Source organism: Barbus barbus (genome assembly GCF_936440315.1).
Source record: "Barbus barbus genome assembly, chromosome: 5".
Taxonomy (NCBI): Eukaryota; Metazoa; Chordata; class Actinopteri; order Cypriniformes; family Cyprinidae; genus Barbus; species Barbus barbus.
The window spans coordinates 28,593,118-28,618,829 of NC_136733.1; the positions used below are offsets into that span (position 1 = coordinate 28,593,118).

General features: G+C 36.0%; 1 protein-coding gene across 1 annotated transcript in view; it reads left to right on the forward strand.

The window, feature by feature from the left end:
- The window catches only part of LOC306870165 (oligophrenin-1-like), a 46,731-nt gene extending 21,947 nt beyond the window's left edge, over positions 1-24,784 (forward strand). The window contains exons 13-24 of the mRNA XM_079417273.1: positions 1,906-1,968; positions 2,959-3,033; positions 3,479-3,563; positions 3,648-3,706; positions 7,779-7,884; positions 8,669-8,828; positions 9,070-9,208; positions 11,599-11,925; positions 13,241-13,370; positions 17,319-17,369; positions 23,106-23,145; positions 23,558-24,784. Coding sequence (XP_079273399.1) covers positions 1,906-1,968; positions 2,959-3,033; positions 3,479-3,563; positions 3,648-3,706; positions 7,779-7,884; positions 8,669-8,828; positions 9,070-9,208; positions 11,599-11,925; positions 13,241-13,370; positions 17,319-17,369; positions 23,106-23,145; positions 23,558-23,569 — 1,247 coding nt within the window. The 3' untranslated portion in view covers positions 23,570-24,784. The remainder of the gene's footprint in view (positions 1-1,905; positions 1,969-2,958; positions 3,034-3,478; positions 3,564-3,647; positions 3,707-7,778; positions 7,885-8,668; positions 8,829-9,069; positions 9,209-11,598; positions 11,926-13,240; positions 13,371-17,318; positions 17,370-23,105; positions 23,146-23,557) is intronic.
- The last annotated feature ends 928 nt before the right edge of the window (positions 24,785-25,712 follow it).

Here is a 25,712-nt window from a genome sequence, read left to right on the forward strand (position 1 = left end):
CAGTATCAGACGGAACAAAGTTACAAATTCCTTGAACTATAACATCAGCTCACGTCATCAAAGCCTTCACATTCTTTTTATTTGAGTGATCCATCTCTATTAAGCTAGATAAATATGTTTAACGTGAATTCTTGCTAAATATGCAGTTATATTACGGGCCGTTGGTATTAATTGTACTCGTGATGGAGTGGTGGTGGAGGGCTCTTGGAGGGAATGAAAACCACGACGCTCCGACTTTTAAAAAATCCGCTCCTCCTTCCAGTAAAAATTACACCGCTCCGCGCACGTACTCTGATGGGTTCTGTTGGTTTAGACATGGTGTGAGTTTTTTTAATGGGTTATGTTATAGCCCTGCTTGTTTTAATGTTTTTATGAAATATCTGTATTGACTGCATGATCATATCATCGTATTATTTACTGCCATGCGAGCCACAAAGTAAAGCTTGGCGAGCCGCGCAATGAGTAACACTGGTATAGATGCTTATTTGTATCAGAAAACCACTGAAATGTATTTGCTGCTTAAATGTAATAAGTTAGACTGCCTCAGTTCTTCACTTCACACAATCTCCAAAAATCCACCCTTAACATGTCAGCAAACTCCAATGTGCTAAATATTTCACAGGAAAATAGCTATTCTAATTGCAGCATTTCTAAAAAGGGTGGACTGCTCCTCAGACAATTCTGTTTTGCCTTTTACAGCATCTAGGAATGTCACATTCTGTAGATACACTATGATACACTCAAATAAATGCTGTTCTTTTGAACTTTCTGTATGTCAAAGAATCCTGAAAAATTTATCAATTTTCTTAACAATATTAAGCAACACAGCTGTTTTCAACATGGATAATAATAAGAAATATTTCTTGAGCATCAAATCAGCATATTAGAATGATTTCTGAAAGATCATGTGACACTGAAGACTGGAGTAATGACTGCTGAAAATTAAGTTTTGCCTCATAGGAATAAATTACAGTTTTAAAATATATAAACATTTTTTGATCAAATAAGTGTAGCCTTGGTTAACAAGACCACTTTCAAAAACAAGAAAAATCTTGCCAACACCAGACTTTTAAATGGTTGTGCAGGTGTGATATCTCAGTGATATCTGTTAGCTATTAAAGGGTTAGTTCACCCAAAAATTAAAATTAGCCTGTGATTTACTCACCCTCGAGTAGGGCTGTGCAAATAATCGAATGCGATTATAAAAAGTCAGTAAAGCCGGTTCTGTGATTAGTAGTAAATCTCCATCACATGCGTTCAGATAGAGCAGCATTTACTACACAGCGCCGTAGTTCACTGACAAGCTGCGCAATATCACTTTCATCATCGCAGGCGATTCCTCGCTGATAATGAACGCGATATTGTGTAGCTCTTGTAACCGGGTTTACTGGTTACGCATTCGATTATTTGCACAGCCTTACCCTCGAGGTATCCTAAGTGTATATGACTTTCTTCTTTCAGATGAATCCAATCTGAGTAAAATTGTCATGGCTATTCCAAGTGTTATCATTGCAGTCGGTGGGTGTTTCTGTTCAACAGTCCAAAAGACATCAAATAAAGCGCACGCATCCATAATAAAACATGCCTCACATGGCTCTGGAGGGTGAATAAAGGCCTCCTGTAGCAAATCCATGCGTTTTTGTAAGAAAAAATATCTATATTTCAAATGAAATAGACACTTTACGTAAATGTAATTTAACCTTTTAAGAGAAAAGTTGCAGAACACAAGAGACTCTAAAAATAGACGGAGAAAATACTGCTTAATAGATTCTGATACTTGCAAGCCTGTGCAATACCATGTATCATTACACCATAAATAGTGTGCAGTAACCTTCTGAGAAATGTATACAGGGATAATGAACTGTGTTTATTATATGTAATATGAATTTCCTTTTTTTCCCTCAGTGGAACTAAATGATCTCGGCTTCAAGTTCGTCAGAAAATGCATCAATTTTGTGGAAACAAAAGGTACCATCACACATTAGACTAGGAAAGAATATTAGTCACTTATTTTAGTTTCTGAAATGATGTCATAGTCATGTAATAGGTTTGTCACCTGTTTCTTTAATGACTGACTCTCACTGCTGTTTTTGCACTTCATGGCCACCATATGCTTTAAATAATCAGAGATGGAAAGACAACACAATGCCACTATTATTTATTGGATTCCTGTCTTAAATGCAGCCAGCAGAGGGAAGCAGCACACCATTTGTGTTCACATCTGCGTATCCAGCAATTTGAGCCAACTGTAAATAGAAATGATTCTTTTCCAGAAGATGTTTATGCTGCAGAACTGCTGCTGATGTAGCCAAAGAAACAGAAACACACACACTGAAACATACATATTCGTATCAATAATAATTCATGCAAATTAAAAGGGAAAAAAATAATGTGTGCAGAAATAAATTAATAGCAGACATGTATACGCTCTCCCTCTCTTTTTCTCCAACATAGCAATTCATTTGAAACCTGGCTGTAGTGTTTCCATGCTAGAGGCTGTTATGGTACGACAATAAAATCATGAAGAGGCATTTCAAGGCCATTAATAAGTGTGATTGCACTTTAGCATTGACTGCGGGACCACCGGGCACCAACGGCTCTTTTTGAAGTGCTGATGTTTGTGTTCGCCAGTCTCCAAGCGTGCCGTTAATCAGATTTCCCAGATGTTTAAGTCCAGCCCTGTCGTCAGGCACAACATGGTGTATGTTAACAATCAGTAAACTCTGGCAAAGTATTGTCTGGGGTTATAGCACGGCTAATGATGGCTGAGCGCAAACCGAAAGTGGGACCGTTTCACCGCTCGTTTTACGGTTGAGCTGTACTTTTCCACTGCGAGACACTCCCCCTTTGTTCTCCTTCAAGCCAGGTTCTCCAAATTTCTCAGTCTAAATCATGCTTTCTTTTTCTCTTTCCTCCTTTTTTTAAATTTTTCTATGTTCTTCTCTTTCTTTCTGGTAGGGCTGACTCAGGAAGGAGTCTACAGGACTGTGGGCAGCAACATTCAAGTACAGAAACTTCTGAATGCCTTCTTTGGTGAGGAAATGGTCAAAAGAACATCTGCTGTGTGTGTGTGTACAAGAGGAAGACATACAAACATGCTCTCTCACACTCATTGTGCTTCTAAGACTAGTAAACCAGATTTATACACAAACATTTACAACCAAATTTATACAAACATGTTTTTTCTTGTTAAGAAGCTTATCATGTTTTATGTGGACGATAAATTTATTGACTCATAATTCTGAGTCCAGCTTATTGTGGCGTGTTTAATATCTGCAGTGAGCTTTGTGAACTTCCTGAGTTTTTTTTACGCTGAGGAAACCAAAGCAGAGATATACATCCATGAGAGCGTCCTTGAGCTGTTACAAAATCCCTGACACATACTCTACAACAGTAACAACTGTCTGAGGAAGGCCATTTATCTCTCTCTCTCTCTCTGTTTCTCTCTTTGTCTTCATCTGTCCTCCTCTCTCTGTAGATCCAATGTGTCCAGCGGATGTAGATTTCAATTCCACTGACATGGACATAAAGACCATCACTAGTGCTTTGAAATGCTATCTGCGGTGAGTTAAGCACACATGATTTTACGATGTCCAAAAAGGACTTTTTTTAAAAAGCGTGTATTGTACATTTGCATGCTTTTCCAGGAGTCTGAGTGAACCGCTGATGACCTACAGCCTGCATGGAGAACTGATCTTAGCAGCAAGTATGACAGCGAACACACACAGTCACACACTTTTATGTGTACAGTGCCCTCCAAAAGTATTGTAACAGTAAAGACAAAATTGCTCTGTCAGCTGTGGAGTCAAGACATATACAAATATGAATAAAATATAAATATGAGATAAAACTACAGAATGTCACATTTTATTATTGGGTGATTCAACACATAGATGTTTTACCAGCTAAGAAGTTCAGCACTTTTAGTTTCATCCCTCTGTCTGATGTGAGCATAAGTATTGGAACAGTTGCCTCACAGGCCTTTCTAAGTGATCAGCTGTCTCCCGTTGCATTAATTCTTCAGATATTAATTGCAGGGAATGTGTCGTATCAGTTATATCCATTACTTCTGTATTCTGAATCTTGCATTCGATGATGACACACACAAACCAGGATGAAGACGAGGGAGCTGACTTTGAGAGAAAAGCAAGCAATTTGGATGCTGAAAGAAAAGAGGAAGTCAGTTAGAGCTCTAGCAAAAACAAAGGGCATGGAGAAATTAAGAGTTTGGAAACCACCAACTACACCAGCAACCAACAATGACCTGATCGGCTGAGAAAACAACAGTAGTTGATGACAGACAAATCATAAAAGCTGTGAAAATGAACCCTAAAAGATGTGTCTGTAAAATCGCCAACAACTTCCAGAAAGTTGGGGTGATGCTCTGACAATCTACTGTCCTCAGGAGACTTTGACACAGAACTGCAAATAATCCCAAGCATACAGCCTCATCTGTAAAGCATGATGGAGGTGTTGTTGTGGCATGGGCATGCATGGCTGTCTCTGGAACAGGCCCTCTCAACTTTACTGATGACTTAATGTATGATGACAGTAGCAGAATGAATTTGGAAGGGTACAAAACCATCTTGCCACCAGATTCATTGGGAAGTGCTTCATGTTGCATCAGGACAATAACCCAAAACACCCTGCCAGTTCAGTCAAGGAATTTATAAGGGCAAAGAAATGGAAAGTCTTAGATTGCCCAAGTCAGTCTCCAGATTTAAATCCGATGGAACATGAATTTCACCAGCTGAAGAGGAGAGTAAAGGCAGAAACTCCCCAAAACAAGCAACAATTGGAATTGGCTGCATTAAAGGCTGGGAAAAGCATTTCAAAGGATGAGACCAAGAGTTTGGTGATGTCTATGGGTCACAGACTCACTGCTGTGATTGTGCACAAGGGATCTGCAACTAAATAATAGCTTTTAATCTTTTATATCTGCCTTATGTTAAACTATCCCAATACTTATGCTCACATCAATGAGTGGGATGAACTCTAAAAGTGCTGTTCTTTTTATTTGCTAAAACATATATGTGTTGAAACGGCTAATAATAAAATGTGACATTCTGTAGTTTTGTCTCATATTCATCTTTTAATCATATTTGCAAATGTCTTGACTCCACAGCAAACAGAGCAATTTTGTCTTTACTGTTCCAATACTTATGGAGGGCACTGTATGTATGTATTTTCCATCTGTTATGTGGGTCAGTTTAGTTAAATTCAAGTGTACGTTGAAGTCCAAGTGCACCAAGTTTGCTCTTTCAATACTAATCTGTACTATATAATAATAATAATAGTAATAATAAAGTACCAGAGTGAGTAACTAAGCAGGTTCCGGGGGGTGCTTTTTATTTATGCTTTGTTAACCCTAAAAAAAAAAGACTATAACAGGGCTATAACATAACCCAGATTTTATGTATTTGAATGACAATAATTACAGAATACACTACCATTTAAAAGTTTAGGGTCTGTTACTGTAATAATGTAATGCCTTTATTCAAGAATCCATTAAACTTATTAAAACTGACTGTAATGACATTTATAATGTTACAAAAGATTTCTACTTTTAAAAAATGCTGTTCTTTTGAACTTACTATTCTTCAATGCATCTTGAAATAAAATCATGGTTTCTGCAAACTTAATAGTAGCACAACTGTTTTCAACTTTGATAATAATAAGAAATGTTTCTTGAGCATCAAATCAGCATATTAGAATTTCTGAAGGATCATGTGACACTGAAAACTGGAGTAATGGCTGCTGAAAAATCAGCTTTGCCATCACAGGAAAAAATTACATTTTAGAATGATTTCAAATAGAACACTGTAATTTTAAATTGTACTAATACTTAACAATATTACAATCTTCACTGAAACATTTAAAAAATATACAGACCCCAAACTTTTGAAAGGTAGTGTTTTTTTGTTTGTTTGTTTGTTTTTTTTTACTCAAAGTACCATTAGTTTAAGTAAAGCAATTTTAATAATATTACTGATAATGCTAAATTATATCCAATATAATATGATATTAAAGGAACTAGGATGGAATTGATACCAAAATGTCAACTTTTGTATAATCCCAGTCCATAGTAATGTTAAATTGATACCCCAGGTAACAAAATTACCAAAAATTTGTAAACTTCCTTATATTACTTTATATTTATTTAGCTGTGTATTACATGCACAAATAAATAGCCTTCTGAATTGTGAACCGAAGCAAGATATTGCAGTATTAATGAGAATCCTACTGTTTCTCTTTTATTCAGTGAAGGAATAAATGTAGCCAGGGTAAATTGCACCTTATTTTTGCACTGACTTCCTACAGAAAACCCCTCTTACAGTGAGTGCCCGTTGAGTGCCTGTGCTCACACTGCTGTAGTCAAGCATGCAGCTGGCTGAGAAAAAGGCATTTACAAGACTGACATTTACATGGACGTATAATAAAACACTCATTAAAAGAAAAATGACCTCTTTCAGTGGTCTTGTGTTGTTAGATTAATCTTTTACAATGCTTGACACATCATGTCATCACCCAAACTGACGTCCACTGCCTGTATACTGGTTTTGCATAATCTTCCCTTCTGTTTAAATTATTAAGCCACTTTAGGACATTTTACAGTAATTTTATGAAAGCCATGGGTATTATTAGGTCTGGCTTCAAGTAACTGATTTATTTTATAAAAATCAATATGAATATGATAGAAGACATCAGCATTAAATAAATAGATACATTTAATTATTAATAACATTCAGAATAACGTATTCTTGGAAGTAATATAGTTCATTTAGTGTTATTGTAGGCTGTGTCCTGTTGCCAACAATGTATCATATTAAGACACTTTAGAACGTACCGTAACTCATCCAATCAGAAATTAGAGACCAAATCATCCTCTGTCTGTGTCTGCATGAGTGAGTGTGCATCCAGCTTTGAGCATTTTCAGAGAATTGTGTTGAACGTGCTGAATTGTAATCCTCCCCATTATAAGATTAGAGGCCATTACAGCAGCTTTAATTATTATAGCATGTCTGCTTACCTGCACTCAGATTACACACAACTAAACAAACTCAGCGGCGCAGAGGAAAGGGCTGCACCTGCCGAGGGATTACCGGCTCGCTTTAATGTGCTCTACTCGCTTGGCCCAAGTGACCTCCCAGTCCTTCATGTTGTAGAATTTCTTCTTTTTTTATATATTTTAAAGACATCAAGAGGGTTTGTCCGGCTCTTTTAAATATGCTACAGCATCACCTAAAAACAATGCCAGTTCACAATAACATGTATATTTGCTCCACTCTCTATAAAGTAAGCTTTGTTATGGTTCAGCACAGGCTGTATCTATAGATAAAGCTGTGTTTATCCCACATTTCACAGTAAATGTGTCTGTAATGATCCATTTAGGATTTTACAAGTTATCTTTGGACAAGTTGAAAGATGGTTGGCAAACTGCCGTGAGGTGTCTGCAGGAAGAAAATAAAAAAACACTTCTAGAAACCACTAGCTTCAAGCAGCCCTATTAGCTTTAACAGCTCTATTAGTTTTAGTGTAGACAGAGCAGTGCACTGACATGTACTGTCTGCTTCATTCTGCCTTTACACTGCATTCTTTTGCAAGTCTTTTCCTTTGGTACTGTGTAATGTGAGTCACGGCAGTGAAATGCATCATGAACTGCACTTTCTGTGGGTGCGACTCAACACTCACTGTGACACAGTAGTTATGTTAGAACAATATGTGACTCATGTACATCTGTAGTGTTTGTTTGTGACTTCCTACACTTTTTCCCTTAGAGTCGGAGAATCTGGACTATCGGTTAGGGGCGGTTCACTCACTTGTTTACAAACTCCCAGAGCGGAACAGAGAGATGCTGGAACTACTAATCAAACACCTGGTCAGGTAATACACATGCACATGCAAGCATGCGTGAACACAGACGTGCTAATGCTCAAACTCACACTCATTCTGAGGTTTTTCTAACCGCTGCTCAGCTTGCTTGGGTGTACCTTCATAATTAAATCTGTTCTATTTGTATTTTGATTAATGTGACAAGTTGTGTGTGTGAAAGTGTGATTTGATTAACATGACAATAGATCACCTGATCTGTCTATAGCTCCACGTGTCGTCGTGTGTGTGTGTGTGTGTGTCACATACAATACATTCACATAAGTAGCTTGAACTTTATATTAAAGGAGCTGATATACTAAATTGAAATGAAATTTAGGATTATATTAATAAAGTGTTGGTAGATTTTTAAGGCTACACTTATTTGATCAAAAATAAAGTAAAAACACTGATATTGTGGAATATTATTGCAATTTTTGTTAATTTATTTTAAAATGTAATTCATTCTTGTGATGGCAATGCTGCATTTTCAGCAGTCATTATTCAGTCTTCAGTGTCACATGGTCCTTTAGAAATCATTATAATATGAGGATTTGGTGAAATTACCTTTCCCATTTTGAGTGTTGAAAAAATTTGTGCCGCTTAATATCTTTGTGAGATAGCACGTTCACAGCTTTAGCACGAGATTTCTAATTATAATAAACCCTGCATTATAATGAGCCACAGACACTCTAAGCAACATTTTTCAGTTTTATCCAAAGTTATACAGTACTTATCACAGGGGACAATCCCTGTATCTTTTCCAAAACCTTACTACATTATCTCTGTGTGTTTATAGTGTTTGCAGCCACAGCAGTGAAAATCTGATGACTGTGTCGAATATGGGTGTAATATTTGGCCCCACTCTCATGAGAGCAGAGGAGGAGACTGTAGCGGCCATGCTGGATATTAAGTTCCAGAACATCGTCATGGAGATCCTCATTGAGGACTACAGCAAGGTCGGACATGCCCCCTTTCCAAACGATCAGGGGAACAGTTTATCTCTGTATCTATTACTATACAAGCAAAACGGGAAAACAGGTTTCGCTTGAGAACTGCTCTATTTGCACTTTGAAATTTTTTAAATCAAAACAAAAATGCTGTGTGATTTATGAGAGAACAATTTCAACAATATTTTGTCACCTATTCAGTCGCACTAATAGCGATAATAGATTGAAGTCATATTTCTGATGTTTGCAGATCTTTAAGGGTCCTCCTGAAGAAACCATACCACCTCCTATCCCGCCTCCAAAGGTGACGCCACGGAGACGGCAGCCAATCACAATCTCAAAACGCCCACCCCGTCTCTACCCCAGCCTTCAGCCTCCAGTTTTTGAGCGTAAATAGCCTTCAGCACGATAGCCATCAGCATCGTCATCATCATCATTTCGTTTGTCATATAATGCATATTTTTAGCCATATCAGTAAATTGTTATGAATGTGAATTATGTTTTTAAGAATTTATCTGGAGAATGAAGATTTTTTTACATTGTACTTTTTTAAAAAATGTATATATATATATTTTTTTTTTTGAAAGATTGCTTACAACTTTTTGATAAAGATCTAAACAGCTCAGATAAGACATTATGTTTCAGATCTATTTCTATATATGATGTTTTTCAAATGATTCTCAATATTTTTCTTATATTTTTCAGCTTTCAGTCTTCTACATGTTCTTTTTTTGCTTTTAACTTTTCTGCAAAGCCTGTTTTTGTTCTGCGTGCTTGAATACATTACACACACCTAAACATCAACGTTGTTAGCAGGCACACACACATAACAGCTGATCAGGTTTCATATGTTCTGGAAGGGACCTCGGACTGGATCTGTTTTACTTTAGTGATTTTATCTAAATGAGGGAAATACAACCAAACCTCCCAGATTTCTCTCTCTCACTCACACACACACACACACACTCCTCATGTGCCAGTTTAGAACCCTCCATGTGCATTGCGAATTGTATGATTAAATCAGCAGAACCTTGAGGCGTGTGTATGCGAATGTGTGTCTGCCTTGATAAATGTTTGTTCTCTGACATGTTGTCCTCCCCTCATTGTGAGCCATGTTATGTAGTGTTTAACAACACTCAAGCTAATAGTACACTCACTAGAGCATGAAAACTAAACGACTACCTGCCTTTCTGCAATGTGTGTATTTGTGTGTGCCTGTGCATCAGCGCCAATGGGTCTGCAAGTGTGTGTGTGCGAGTGCGAGCGTACTTGTATTTTTTAAATGCATGCGTACGAGTGTTGGTATGCGATCGTGTGTGTCCTGTGTGCGCTAACCAGTGTGTCTGAGAGCTAATGCCTGCATGTTTTTACAAGTCTCTCGCAATCTGTTTTCAAATTGGCTTTTGGACCTTTTTCCCCCTAATAAGCTATTTTCATTATTAACATCTGAGCCTTTCTTCTCCACGTTGATCAAAAACGACTGTGTGCATTAATCCATTAATATGACTCTCTGGATCATTTGTATGTTCATGAAATTTGGCTTATTAAAGCATGCTGGATCTTTGCTTGTTCAGAACAGTGGAATAAATTTTTTCCTCCTTTTCAATCAAATCATTAATCTCAGTAGATCATAACTGCTTGTTTCCTGTTTGTTGAATTAGTTGGTGGCGGGATCTGTGTGTTTGTGCATGTGTGTGTGTATGTGTGAGTGTCAAGCCATCTGTTGAGTTTCAGTGTATCTTTGATTGTGCATAAATTTGGCCCTGTGTGTGTTTTTGTTGGGAATACAGATACGGTCATGGAGTATTAGGAGCAACTGGTTGTGTGGGAACCCCTGCCAAAATGTGAATGCGTTTGTGAATGTGTGTTCATCAGATGTGTACATGTCCAGTTTGGCTAGCTCACACACAGCTGGTTGTTTTGACTGACGCGGTTCACACACACACAGAGCTCTTTCACACTCATGTCCTTGGTTCACATATGGCCATAGCAACCTTTTTTTCACTTTTCTTTCTTTATATGACACCTGTTCACACACTAAACTGGACATTGTATAAAGTTTATAATTTCAAATCAAGGTGTTTTTATGCCCTATATTAAAAATTTCAAGTCTATAAAAACACTTTTCCCTCCAAAAAAACCTCCTCATTGTGCCAAAGTAACTTTAGAGTCTGGTGTAAATGCCAACAGCAAACATAATTTGTACTCTTGGATATATACTAAAAGCAGTTAGCTTTTACCATTTCAAAGTAATAATGCTAATTCCACACAGCAGGAAATGTCATTTCTTTAAAAAGGGATAATTAAAGTTAGGTTAAAAACAGCAGGCTTTTCAAAAGATAGACTTTGACCATGTGGCTTGAGCTGATAACAATCAGGATGTTTGAGTTAAGTTCTTTATATACTTTTTTTTTTTTTTCTTCTTTTTCAGTTTAAAGCTTCCATTATGCTCTGGTTGTGTTGATGCTGTTGGAATGACTCACTTTTGATAATTTGATTTTGACAAGTTGAGTCTTGGCTTGTATTTCTCATATTGTGGAAATACAAGAGGACGGAGCATCTGTCGAGCTGTTCTCTTCATTTATTTATCAGAACCATCATGGGCTCCCTTTTTAAAGCCAGAACTACAGGAAATGTAAAATTTTTACGACACCCCTGATGCAATCTCCCCTCTGGGGAATGTTCAGGGCTCAACTGTTGCAATTGAGCTTCTGACTTGCCTGACATTTAATAGGGCTTTATCTAAACTGCCTGCATTCACTGACTCTTTGCTTTGCAGGGCGAGAGCAGAACGGCGCCACCCACAATAACAGTGAACCCGAGGGAGATACTGGCCTCACCAGTCCGGTTCCTCATCAAAGAACAAAACTGGCACCTCCATCCGTCTCTCCTCCATCCATCCCGCTCTCCTCTCCGGCTTCTCAGAAGCCTGCTCACCCCAGACCTGCTCTCCGACCCATGGATTCGGACGTCAGCAGGCTTGAAATTAGGATACAGGCTGGTCAGAGGTCAGACGCCATGGTGGCGACCAATGGGGAATCAGGAGTGGCAGTGAACCGAGCTCAGTCTTTCCAAGGAAAGAGGCCACCACTCAAAGAAACAACCAGTAAACAAGCAACAGACATGCTCAAACTGTCTGTTATATATATATATATATATATATATATATATATATATATATATATATATATATATATATAGGTGCATCTCAAAAATTAGAATAACATGGAAAAATTCTTAATTTTTTTGTAATTCTATTTTAAAAAAGCAAACTTTCTTTATATTCTAGATTCATTGTTCGCAAATGAAATATTTCAAGAGTTTTTTTTTTTAATTCTGATGGTTATGACTTACAGCTTAGGAAAATTAGAAATTCAGTATCTGACCAGCTGCTCCAAACCTGTCCCTAACCTTACCCATATCCCACCTCAATAGCAGCAAAAGTGTTGTGCAATACAGTATGAACACAATAAGTACACTGTACTTACTGTTTGATGTAAATACTTATGGCCACTTAATATAAAGTGGGACCAAACAAAAAACTCTTGAAATATTTCAGTTTGTGTTCAATGAATCTAGAATATAAGTTAGCTTTTTTAAATTAAATTACAAAAAATAAAGAACATTTCCATGATATTCTAAGTTTTTGAGATACACCTGTGTGTGTGTGTGTGTGTGTGTGTGTGTGTGTGTAATAATTTTCTTTTCTTTTTTTTTTTTTTGGGTGTGATACAACTGTCCTGATACCACAAGCCTCATTAAAATAATAATAATAATTTATTTTATAAAGAAAACCTTGTTTTTTTCCCCTTGTAAAAAATATTTAATCACTATATTTAAAAACTATAGTGTCCACCAAAAGTCACTTGGCTCAATTAACATCCAGTCAAAAAACATAAAACAGGAAAGGATATCATAGAGAGGACCCCTGCAGACCCTCATGACCAAGGCCAATAAGTCTCTTAAAATATTAGATACGACTTTTTTATGAAATGCAAGATTAGTTAAGTTTGTAAAATTATATTTATTAAAACGAATAATCCATGTAAACACTTAATGCCTTGAAAATATATTTTAAATATTTTGGAAGATAGTTGTTAAGATGCAGACTCACTTAATTGAAACTTTTCTTCAAAATAAAAATACATATAAAATGAACATGAAAACAAAGAGCACGTTTCTAAGAACTTGCACGTGTTTGTTAAAAGATTTCTCTTTTTTGTATAATGGAGACTTTTGTATGTCAGTGAACCCTAAACAACTGATATCTGTGATGTAAAAGCACAGTATGGCATTTGGAGTTTGAATAATCATCATAGTACATAAGGACAATGTGATCAATGTCGGCAGAACACAGACATACAACAATCCCGATGCAACGAGTTGTGGTTGTAACAGGTGTGTGTTTATGTGTGTAACAGGAGAGGCTCAGGGGCAGAAAGGACGATCTTTCTCAGAGAAAAGTTCCATCTGCCGGCCACCCACTCGACCACCAGATCCACCCTCACGTCACCTCAATAAAACTCCAAACGAAGACAGTTCAGCATCATAGTGAGTGCACATCACTCACTACAAACCCTACTTTACAGTGATTCTACTGCTGATTTATGATTTAATGATTCTCTGTGGTAATATTTTTCGGCAACTCCAATTTCTTTTTTGTAGCGTAATTTATTTTTTTGTTCTTGTGTCATATATTGCACAAAGCTGAAATATGTTGCCTATCACACAGGGAGTGGCATCCGTGCAGCAGTGACAAGATATATTTGGGTGAAGGATATATCGGCTTTGCATGCTGCTCAAGTGTAATTTTGGCACATTGTTCCAGGCAGATTTGCACCATATTGTTCCAGTTACTTGCTCGACACCTGTCCACTGCAATTTTCAAGTAGCGCCACAGTTGGATTGAGTTCAGGACTTTGATTGGACCATTGAGATACGTTTTTGTTCTTGTGCCACTGTGATGTTCATTTAGACTTGTGTCTGGAAACATTGACCTTCTGAAGGAAGAACTCTTTCCCAAGCTTTTTTTTGGCAGGTTAAAAGAGGTTCTCTTGGAGTAGGGCTACACAATTTTAAGGGTGCATGCTATATATCAGCACCAAAACTCTTCAATCATAATTTTAGGTCAATATTGGATTTTTAATTGTACATTAATTTCCTCTATTTTTTACATATAGATTTCATTTTCCATCATCTAATCCTCACTTAAAGTTAATTTTACTAATATAATAGTTTATTAAAATGTTAAAATTAATATCCATTTTTCATACTGTACTGTACAGTATTATAATGCCGTGATGCCTAAATTCACTTGTATCATTTTAAATGACTGAATTTAGAATTTAGTATGGAAAATAGTATATAATTGAAATACAGAATTTAAATATCGATACAACATTTTTTTTTAAACAGAAAAATTTATCTTGCAATAATGATTTGAAATTCAACCTAAACTTTGGACATCTGTTATTGTTGCCACTTAGGTATGTGAAAACCAAAAGAGTCCTACAAACTAGGAAGTCATGTTTTGCGTAAGCTTTCCTGCTAACAGAAAGAGTAAAGGTCACTGCACACTGAGCCCGAAATTTTCATACGTTAAAAATAAATACGACCTCACGTTGTGTCAATCATGTTTGCACACTGCCTCCGAAACTTTCGTCCATCAAAAAAAATTCGGATCATATTCGATTTTCTGCGTTTTTCGCATCCATAGCACGGATTTTGATAGGAAAGGATGGGGAATACAAAAACAACGGAAAAACGCATGCGACAATTTCAGACTCGGTGTGCAATGACCTTAACTCAGAAGTCTTTCAGTTGAGCCAAAAGTGAACTGAGTGAAAAAAGAAGCCAGTTCTCACGGTATTTACTTTATACCTGAATTTAGGATGGACTCAGATCTCTGTCTACTTCAGTTGTCTCTATCCACTTTTTAGTAATTGAATATTGAAATTATTGTGCAGTAGCAATATGTTTTTTTTTTTATTATTATTGTTATTACTTTAAACCCTCAAGATTTTTGGAGGAAAAATTAGCATGACGTTCACAATAGATTTCACTCTGTACAAATATTTATTAATTATTGTTTCATCTATTTAGTTACATTTCAGCCATTTCTTCTTTCATAATTACGCCATTCCACACTGCAATCTTGATTTTCATGCAATCTATTTTGATGCCCTATATTGCAGTAACTTTCTGTATTTTACATCATCCATCATCCATTCTCTCATGTTTTTATTAACATGTTCAGTTCTTGCCCGACCTGATGGCAGGACTGCAATACTTAAGCATATGTGGATGGTTTTTTTTGTGGTGTGGGCAGATATAGTGTAGATTCGTGCCACCCAGATTGTTTTAGATGTCCAAGAGCTGATTGTTTCCCACATTGCAGCTACATCGCTTTTGTGCATTTTGGCAAACTCCTGACATGCTTTCACTTGATTCTTTTTGAGGACTGGCTCCTTGTTGCCACCCTCTCCATACAGCACAGTGTTTTGCAGGACTAGTGCAATGGTTTGCTGGTGCATGTTTAATCGGTTGTCAACGAGCGAATGTTGTAGATCCTGCAGAGTGATTGTTGTGTGGTCCGCTTGGAAGTTTCCTGGTTCACATGGTTTTGAGGGATGACCTTTTCTAGGCAACGTCTGGGTGTTTTGATAGTTCATCTAACCAACGGCAACCACTGGGACAGCCAAACAGTTGGATATAGTTTTAAAGGTTTTTCCAAAATGTATGCATTTGTTTTATTTTGACCCAGGACTGCTCTTAACGCATCATTAACTCATCAGAGCAGCCCTAAAGAATCGCAGCTAGAGTAATGATCCCTTAACTGTACGGGTTTTATCCAGAAAATGCGACTGTTATTTTAATGGTTCACAGGTAGAAGTCAATTCGACCGCATTTGTGTCCTTTATTAACGTAGCTGTTTTCCATCTGTGTAAACTCAAAACTTCTGCGACAAAGGGAGTGAATTCTGAATCAAACATCTCTTCTTTTTTTTTTTTTTTTTTTTTTTTACAACAAATTCTTTTTAACAGAAAAACACACATTACATTTCTAGACAGTCACATTAAATTAATGTTGAGTTCCAGTGGTTGGAAATACAAATATCCAATTTCAGTGCAAGATTTGCAGGGATTGAGAAAACTGAGAGAGTTAGTAAAGCATCTGAAGCCTTCCACAAGCCATTGTAAATATGTTATATACAGCAAACTTTATCTGTATATGACAGCTAATCTTGAATCAAGTATAAATTTCAGCTTGTCATATCCTCATAATTAGCATTCTGTGAGCAGGAGCATGGATTAGTAATCTTAGACCAACTCTGTTTCTGAGAAAACATGTGAGTGTGCTGGTCATGGTGTCAAACTGTCTTGTGTCTTATCTTAGAAAGGCTCAATCTATTTTCTCCTGAGAGCACGCATACACTCGGAATACTTGCTCTCTCATTCTTGTGGCAGAGTCACGTTGTTGTTTTCAGCATAGTTTCAACGTTTTTTTTTTTCTTACCTGAAATAGAGGTGTTTGTACCTGGTTTGCTTGTGAAGGGCAAATCTCTCTCTCTCTACGGTTGTTAATATTAATAATACAAATTTTAATAACAATAATACCATTTACACATTAATTCAAACCAAAAATGTCTTAAATTCAACAGAATTACTGGGAAAATAAAATAATTTTAATATAGTTGATGGAAAGAAGAAAACAACAATGCAAGATATTAATAAATGAAAGAAAATGTAGAAATAACTGGTATAAAAAATCTAATCATGTTCAGTATTGAGCTGAAGGACACTTAATTGAACTGCTTTGCTCATAGTTTAATTAACCCACTCAAATATATATATTATATATATATGCATCGATACATAACTTCAGTATATTTATACTCCTAGTTCAACAGCTCAGATTTTCACATTTTGTATTTGTTTAATAAATTAATAAATGTATATTAAAAAATGGTTAATTGTTTGAACATTTTGTTAATGTTTGGTATTAAATTGTTGTCCAGTTTGAATTTTGTTAAAAAAATATATTTATTTTTATAGACTAAAATTTCAGACTAAAGTGAATAAAAATTTGACTCAAAATGCTAAAAGCATGACTAAAAACAAATTATTTCTGCATATTAGTGTGTGTGTGTTTGTGTATTTATGTGTTCTGTCAGATATTTTCTGAACAGTTTCAAGTGCAGATATACATGCAAACACACTGAGATTCAATGCAAATGTCAGTACATGTGAATGAAATTTAGAGTAAAGAGTGACTCAGAACTCAATACAATACTTTTCCACGTTTAGGATTCAAGACTCCAACTTCTGCCTCAAAAGAGACTGCAGCATTTTATGATTCCGGTCTTCTGATGAAGTTCATGTCTGTAATACTTGTTGCAGCATGCAAATGTGAAAAATATGGACAAAATAGTTCTATTCAGTCTTGTCTTATTTAGTAGATGAAGTATTGATGTATTCTTCTTTCTCTCTTTCCCCGTAGTGTCGCCTCCAAAACCAAATTTTTTGAGAACGCTTCCAGGCAGATGGGGAGGTACGTGTGTGTATGTAAGAGCATGTGCTGGATCAGGAGTGTGTGTGAGTGAACCTTTCATTGTTTCAAGCAGCTGCCTGACTTCACTTAAGAGTGCAGACAGTAAAACTCAGAGCACTTTTGATGTGGTGCTTTTAAATAAAGTTGTGTTTAAGACAGGACCACATGCTGAGTCCTTGTGTTACAAACCGGACTAGACACACATCCGATCAGTTGTTTTGTTCTGCACGGCGATATAGTTTAAATCTTTCGAATAGACGGGAACTTTATAGCAGGTAATTCAATCCAAGTTTGGGAAAAGGCCAACATGCACACTCTCATAAAACACACACACACAGATTTGCACAGTAGCCTTATTTGAACCCTTCAAAAATCAAGATCATCATCTTTTATTCATTCCTCATGTTGTTTCAATCCCTTTATGTCATGGAGCACAACGTGACAAATTGTAAGAAATAATTTGGCCACTGTTTTTCTAGCAAATTCAAATGAATTAATTTTCAAGGTTCTAAAAGGATGTAAAAGCCTCAGAAAACTGGTTCGCTTTGTGTGAGAGAGAGTCTGTTTGAACTTTTTTCTAACCGAATGTCCGGGTCATGAACAAATAATTTTAGGTTGATTGGCTGATCTGAATCAGTATTGTGAATCTGAATCAGCGATCTGATCTGATCGAGTGTTAACAACACCAAGGAGTTTGAGTTTGATGAGTCTGATTGCTAGAGAATGCATGAACTTAATAAAACATGTACCTTGAATGAATGAATGAAAATATACATTTTCAAATCAGACGGAGTCTATTCAATGAGTTAGTGATCTAGTAACCACTAACAGCAGTTAACAGCTTACTGGACAGTATTAGTAAATAATGACTTAATATGACTTGATTTTGAATATGGTGTATGAGTCATATGAACCATTTTTAAGGTTGTTTTTTTTGGTGCTTTTGGAGCTTGATATCCCCTGGTCATAAATGTAATGGGCCAGTTTATGTGTCCATTTGAAGATCGAAAACTCCAGTTCTCTGTCATTTTTATTGCATGAAAAAGAGTGACATTCTTCCCCGATTTCTCCATTTATGTTTTTCCAGAAAATGAAAAGTCTCACTGTTGAGTAAGTAATGATAGAATTTTCATTTTTGGGTGAACTATTCCTTTAAGCCCAAGAGTTCACATAAGGTTACTGTGCCTGTAGCATTATGCCAGACAGGAAAGTGCAGATAAGTTAGGCTAGCTTTGCAGTCGGTAGCGAGGTACTGCTCAAATATCAGGTTGTGTGTGGACAGTTTGTAGGTATGTGTGTAATCTAAAATCAGCATGGCCTGATCTTTTACTAAATTGTGAACTATGAAATGACGAGCAGTTTGGCTGCCTGTTCATGTTTAGGAGGATTCTCTTCACTGCTCATGGCTGCTCTCCAAGCCTGTGCACACACTTGTGTAGTTCAAGTTCAAGGCCTTTTACAATGCTAGAACAGATTCCTGAGGGAACTCACAGAGGATACTAAGATAAAAGGTTTGACCAATGCAAAGCATCAAAGTTATCAAAAATGAACCTCTGTAATAAAACACCACACCAGGGTTCGTACAGAAACTGCGAAAGGAAATTCCAGGACTTTCCAAGCACTACTTTTTTGGTTTTCAAGGACTAAAATCAGAGATTTCACTTGTCAGACAATATCATTATTATCTTTCAAGTTCTAATAAATAAACTTATTAAAACAAAATGGTACAAATAAAGTGCAGAACATGCAAAGCATGTGGCAACTTTAACATCTGAAAGGATACTATGGCAAAGTTGTCGCTTTCCTTATTCAAACTATTTATTTTTCATGAAAATATAATTGATCTGAAGAATGAAATCTGTCATACACTTGGAAAATTATGAGCTCTATCATGCTCGTAGACACTAGGAGTGTGACAAAACACTTAGTTGAGATGACAAAATACAGATAATTATGCTCCCTTCACGTGACATTGGAAATTTCCCACTTTCCCACTTATGAAGTCGTGATTACGAGCTTGTCTTATTCAAGTGCTTTAATGTCAGAAAGAATAAAATGTAGCATCCCACTGGTTGACAATCATATAAACATTCACCGCGCTATACATGCCGTTTGCTGACAATTCTGGAATTTCAGTCAAATACATGCTTATTTCACTGCTTATAAAACATATAATATTCTTCAAATGATTGCTCATATCTAGCCTATTTTTTTACACTACTTTAGCGACAAGACAAAGGATATAGTTGCCTAAATACGACTCGAGAGGCCGTTCACATCCAATTTCCGATTAGGAAACTCGTATTAACGATAATTCCGATAGCACGTGAAGACAGTATTAGTTCACTAGTACAAGACAATATTTTAATAGCCTACCATTTTTAAGAAATTTTCAATGACAAAATATTTCTTTTAATCACAAAAAGCAAAACAATGCAGTTGTATTTTGAAATGTTTTAACTAATCTAGGGCTTTAATTTACGATTATTTTGGTAATCAGGTAATCTGATTATTTTGGGTAATCTGATATTTTCTAGTAATAAAACTAGATGTTAGTGAAAAACAGGCTTTAGAATGACTATATTTATATATAAACAAAAGATGAGGAAATTATTATGTTTTATGTTTTATTGAACAACACTGTTAAAATGTATAATGTAAAGTGCATTTTGTATTATAACATACTGCAGAGGGCGCCCACAGGCTGGTGATGTTTCACTTTACAGGGAGATTCATAGCGAGGGTTTAAACTTTTATTTTGGAATCGCGACGTACAACAACAAATCGCATATTTAGAAATATGTTGATGTATGCTCCTGTGTTGATATAGGATTATTAATGATTTACAGTCATGGACAAAAATATCGGCACCCTTGGTAAATATGATCAAAGAAGGCTGTGAAAATTAATCTGCATTGTTAATCCTTTTGATCTTTTATTTGAACAATTCACAAAAATCTAACCTTTCATTGGATAATAAGATTTTAAAATGGGGTTAAATATCATTATGAAATAAATGTTTTTCTCTAATACACATCGGCCACAATTAACGGCACCCTTTTATTCAATACTTTTTCAAACCTCCATTTGCCAGTTTAACAGCTCTACATTTTCTCCTATAATGCCTGATGAGGTTAGAGAACACCTGACAAGAGATCAGAGACCATTCCTTCATCCAGAATCTCTCCAGATCCTTCAGATCCACAGCTCCATGATGGTGCTTCTTCTCACTCATTTTCTACAGGGCTCAGGTCAGAGGACTGGAATGGCCATAGCAGAAACTTGGTTTTGTGCTCAATGACTCATTTTGTGTTGTTTTTGAGGTTTGTGTTTGGATTATTGTACGGTCGGAAGATCCAAAAATGTATAAGATTTCTAACAGAGTCAGTCACTTATTGATTTTTTTTATCTGTTGGTATTTGAAAGAATCCATGATGCCATGTGTCTAAACAAGATATCCAGGACCTCCAGCAGAAATATAGGCCCACAACATCAAAAATACAGCAGTATATTTCATTGTACACATGGGGTACTTTTTATCCCTGTGTTCACCAAACCCATCTTGAGTGTTTGCTGCTAAAAAGCTAATTTCTTTGCTTCATCTGACCATAGAAGCCAGTCCCATTTGAAGTCCCAGTCGTGTCTGATAACTGAATATGCTCAAGTTTGTTTTTGGATGAGCTAGGAGAATTTTTCTTGAAACCCTCCCAAACAACATGTGGTGATGTAGTGGCTGTTTGACAAAACAGTTCTTTAGCCACTCAAACTCTCCTTCTCATCATGCATTAGGACGATATAGACACACGTCCTCTTCCAGGCAGTTTCGTAAAATTTTCTGTTGATTGGAAATTCTTAATTATTGCCCTGATGGAGGAAATGGGAATTTTCACTACTCTAGCTCTTTTCTTAAAGCCACTTCATTCATTTTTGAAGCTAAATTATCTTTTGCTGCACATCAGAAATATATTATTTGGTTTTTCTCATTGGGATGGATGATTAAGGGAATTTGGGCTTTGTTTTCCCTCCTATTTATATTTCTGTGAAACAGAAAGCCATGGCTGAATAATTTAATGTTCATAATCACCCTGGAGTGCTCAAAATTGTGAGTATGAATGGGAATATACTTCAGAGATATTTTACTCATAAGAATTTCTAGGGGTGCCAATAATTGTGTCCAATGTGTATTTGAGAAAAAACATTTATTTCATAATGAGATTTACCCCCCATTTTAAATTCTTATTATCCAATGAAAGGTTAGATTTTTGTGAATTTTCAAAATAAAATATCAAAAGGATTAACAATGCAGATTAATTTTTACAGCCTTCTTTGATCATATTTACCATGGGTGTCAATATTTTTGGCCATGACTGTACATTACAAATCTAGTGAGATAACGCACAGTGTTTTCCCTGATGAACATTAAGCAATTCAAACTCTCAGCATATGCAGAGGAAGAGTTTGATGAAGATGCGCTCCACGCTTGTAAATGGTAACAGTGCAACACAAAGCACGTCAGATTTATATACGTTCCCAAATGAAACCCAAACAAACAGCACATGCAATAAAAGACTGAACAATATAATGCAAGCACTATCAAAGGTTAACACAAACTCAACTTTATACTGATATCGCGAGACCGCTTTTCACATCGAGGATTATCATTAATATTATGAGATGTTGTGTGTTCCCAAAAGCCATGTATTTATATCAGACGTGCTGCATTATTAATTTTGCGTGAAAAGATTGTTTTTAATCGAAAACAAAAATTAACTCTTAATTTCATGTAGACTACCTCTTAAAAATTCGAGCAGGCTACTTTTCAAGTTTTCAAGGGGTTTCCAGGACTTAAATTTCAAAAAGTCAAATTCAAGTACTTCAAGCACTTCAAGCACCTTGTACGAACCCTGCCACACCCCATTCATTTCACAAGCCTGTGCACAGCGCTCACTATGCAGGTGCCCATATGACATTTTAAAGTAATAATTCAGCCAAAAATGAAAATTCTGTCATTTATTCACCCTCATGTCGTTTCAATCCCGCATTCTGTTATTTTCCATTGTAATACAAAAGGAGAATTTTAAGGATTCTTTATCTTCCATACTATGACAGTTTCCAGTGATTATGGGCAGAGAAGCTCCAAAATTACAATACACCGTATTATAGTCTTCTGAAGCCATACTTAAATCAATATTTACTCTCAAATCTAACCAAGTATGTAGCTCTCAGATTAAATATAGTTGGACATCATGAACATGAAACATCATTGGCTCAAGCATCAGTGTTATTTCAGTATTATTTATATACTATTGTGTTGAGATGGCTTTTAATTGCAGTTTCATTTTATTGTAATTTTGCTACGAGCTTGTATTTTTATTTGTTTTAATTCTTAAGTTCTTTCTATTAGTCTTTGTTGTGTTATTTAGGTTTAAATATATTTTTAGTTTTAGCTTTTATTTCTATTAATAATTTCAGTACTGCAACAAAATATTTCAGTTAGTTGCCGTGCTAACATTTCTAATTTTCTTATAGAAATTCTTTTTCATGCTCATCCCTTTATACTGCCAGTGTAGTCAAAACTGAAGTCTGAAATATTTTATTTTTTTAACCGCCGCCCCCCCCCCCCCCCCCCCAAAAACAAGAATGTAACTAATCACTGAATTCTTTATAGGGTGAACTATCCCTTGAAGTTGCTGAAAAGAGTTAAATTCATAATCACAACTGTTTTGTGTCTTGCAGTGCCTCTCCAAATGCCTCACCTGCAGCTTCTAGAGATGAGGTACGGCATGTTCATTCTCATTTTTATTATTAAATCTTTCCCCGTCAGCCTTAAAAAAAAAAGTTGCCAGCATTTTTGAACATTTTCACAAAACTTTAATGTCCCCCAGATGGCTTTGTTGTTTGAATATCTGAACATGAAATATGTCAAAACAAAGAATTTAAACTAAAACAAACAAAAAACATTATTCTAGCTTCCTTTATTCATTTTTATCAACACTTGAATGTGGGTAAGTTTAATTTAAAAAGCAATATTTTGAAAGAGTTGAGAAAAATGTGTTTTTGTCAAAGACTATGTCAATGGCGCGGAAGCTTTGTCTCATAAATGATGGAAAATTCCATCAGTGGCGGGAAAAGAGTTAAGGTAACCTATAGTGTTAATGCTCATTATTGTCACTTGTTTGTCTTTGCAGAACACAAAATAAGAACTAACATCCAGTCACTGCTACAACTTGTGGATCAATGTCTTGTGGACCAATTAATGCACATTGGGGGTCATAAGATTGTGTGTCCGTGTCCGTATATGGCACAGGCCGGCATCTGGTCATGGTTTTGAGAGATAAATTATAGTTACTGACAGAGCATGAAGGAATGCCCCTCAACTCCATTTTTTTGTGAATGAATTGGAAAAGGTACTCTTTTTAATTTACTTTATTAAAACTAAGTCTTTGATTTTTGCTTGGATCAAAGAACACAAAGAAAAGCATTGACATTTTTTTTTCTTCAATATTTTGACCTTCCTGCACACTATAGGAGAACTCTCTCCCCTTTTCTGTGACCTACTTAACAGACCGATAAGACTTACGGTTTCTGATCTCACTCTACAGATGCACTACCGACTTCACTATAAGAGCGATAGAAAGTGGTACAGCCCAGATAATATTCAGAGTAAACACTAATCTGTGTTTAATTGCGCAGAAGCTGAGCATGCTTTATTAATTACCTGTTATTATCTCTGTAATTAGTAACTGGAGAGAGATGAGTGGCCTGGGTGCTGCTTCTAAATGTTTCTGATAAACAGAGTAGTTACTGTAATTGCAAAGTGTTTCTCCTTTTATGTGCCGAGACATGCTAGTGGTGTCCCAACAACAAAAAAAGAAAAACAAAAAGGGGGGATCACGGACCTTTCGTTATTTCGACTAATCCACAGAGCACTAGTGTGTTTCAATGAGCTTTTCTCTCTCTCTCTCTCTTTTTTAAATTGTCAGTGTACCTTACTGACATAAGATCAGTTTTAGGAGCTTAACCGGACTTTTAAGCCTCAATTTTTGTACCAAAACATGAGCTTTTATGGATTTTTTTTGGTCATTGTATATCTTGAATGTGAAAGTTGGAGATTTTATCTCATCCTCATTTTCACATAACTGTAAATGTGGGGGAAAAAAAAAAGTCAATGTTTTTGGTACTTAAGATACAATAAAAGTTGAAATTTTAGGTCACTTTATGCGGGTTTGGCATGAACACTTTAAATGTGAGGCTGGAGCGCATTCTTATGTAATATCATAAAGCTCCAAATTTCAAGTTGACATTTTATGTATTTTTTTGTACATATTTTGTTGTTTCTTAAGCTGTTTGTCAAGCTCTTAATACCTAACAGTCCCTCATTTGAATGTACTGCTGCAAGAAAATGCAACTTTATTAAAAAAAGAAAAAGAAAAAAGAAGTATGTTTGTTTTTTCTTATGAACGTAAGTTGTAGGTGAAAGTGCACTGAGCCGACACAGAGTAGAAATAAATCTATACAATAAAATGGCCTCATGATAATAATCAATAAATAATTGGGAGGAAAATAGACCTTTGGAATCCAATTAAATTAAAACAGCTGTGCATCAGTCCAAATCTGAAGTGCAAAGAAAATTCACAACCTAAAGAAGTTAGACAAGTTCCTACCACAGAAAAGCTTCTCGTGCCCAATTGCTTTTGCATGATATTGTTCAGGTCCACCCAATTCAGGGTGTGTCTCACGAAGTTCCAGAGAACAACTTTCAAGATTTTTTAAATATTTTTTATTGAATTGAAAGCGGTAAAACACAAACAAACCTGATTTACACAGGCTCTACACCACAGGAATCAGATAAGCGATTTTCCATACGAGTAGAAATCAGTTTACAAACTGCTCGAAAGAAATTGCCCTTTAACAACTGTCAATACAACACTATAACAGTACTAAATAATCTGCGTAAAGCGTGCATGCACAGACACACACACCCCCTCACATACAACTGCTGTAAAAAAAGACTATAAAGTTACAAAGATTTAAGTAACAAACATTGTTTAAGAAGCCAGAATTTCCTCTTCTAGTCATATAAAGCCAAACTATCTAGCTCTTCCATCTGCATATGGAAAAGCGAAAAATATCCCAAAACACAAGGAAAAGACAGGAATTATTCACACCAGAGAAATAAATGATTTGATCACACCACACACAATAATTCCTAAGACTTTAATTGAAAATCAACACGCAAGGTTTTACATCATAGCTCATAAGAGATGTGTTAAGAAAAGTCACAAGTCACAGATTATGGATCGTCCAAGTATTTTCACGGGCGCAGCGCGAGCCAAACGAGGT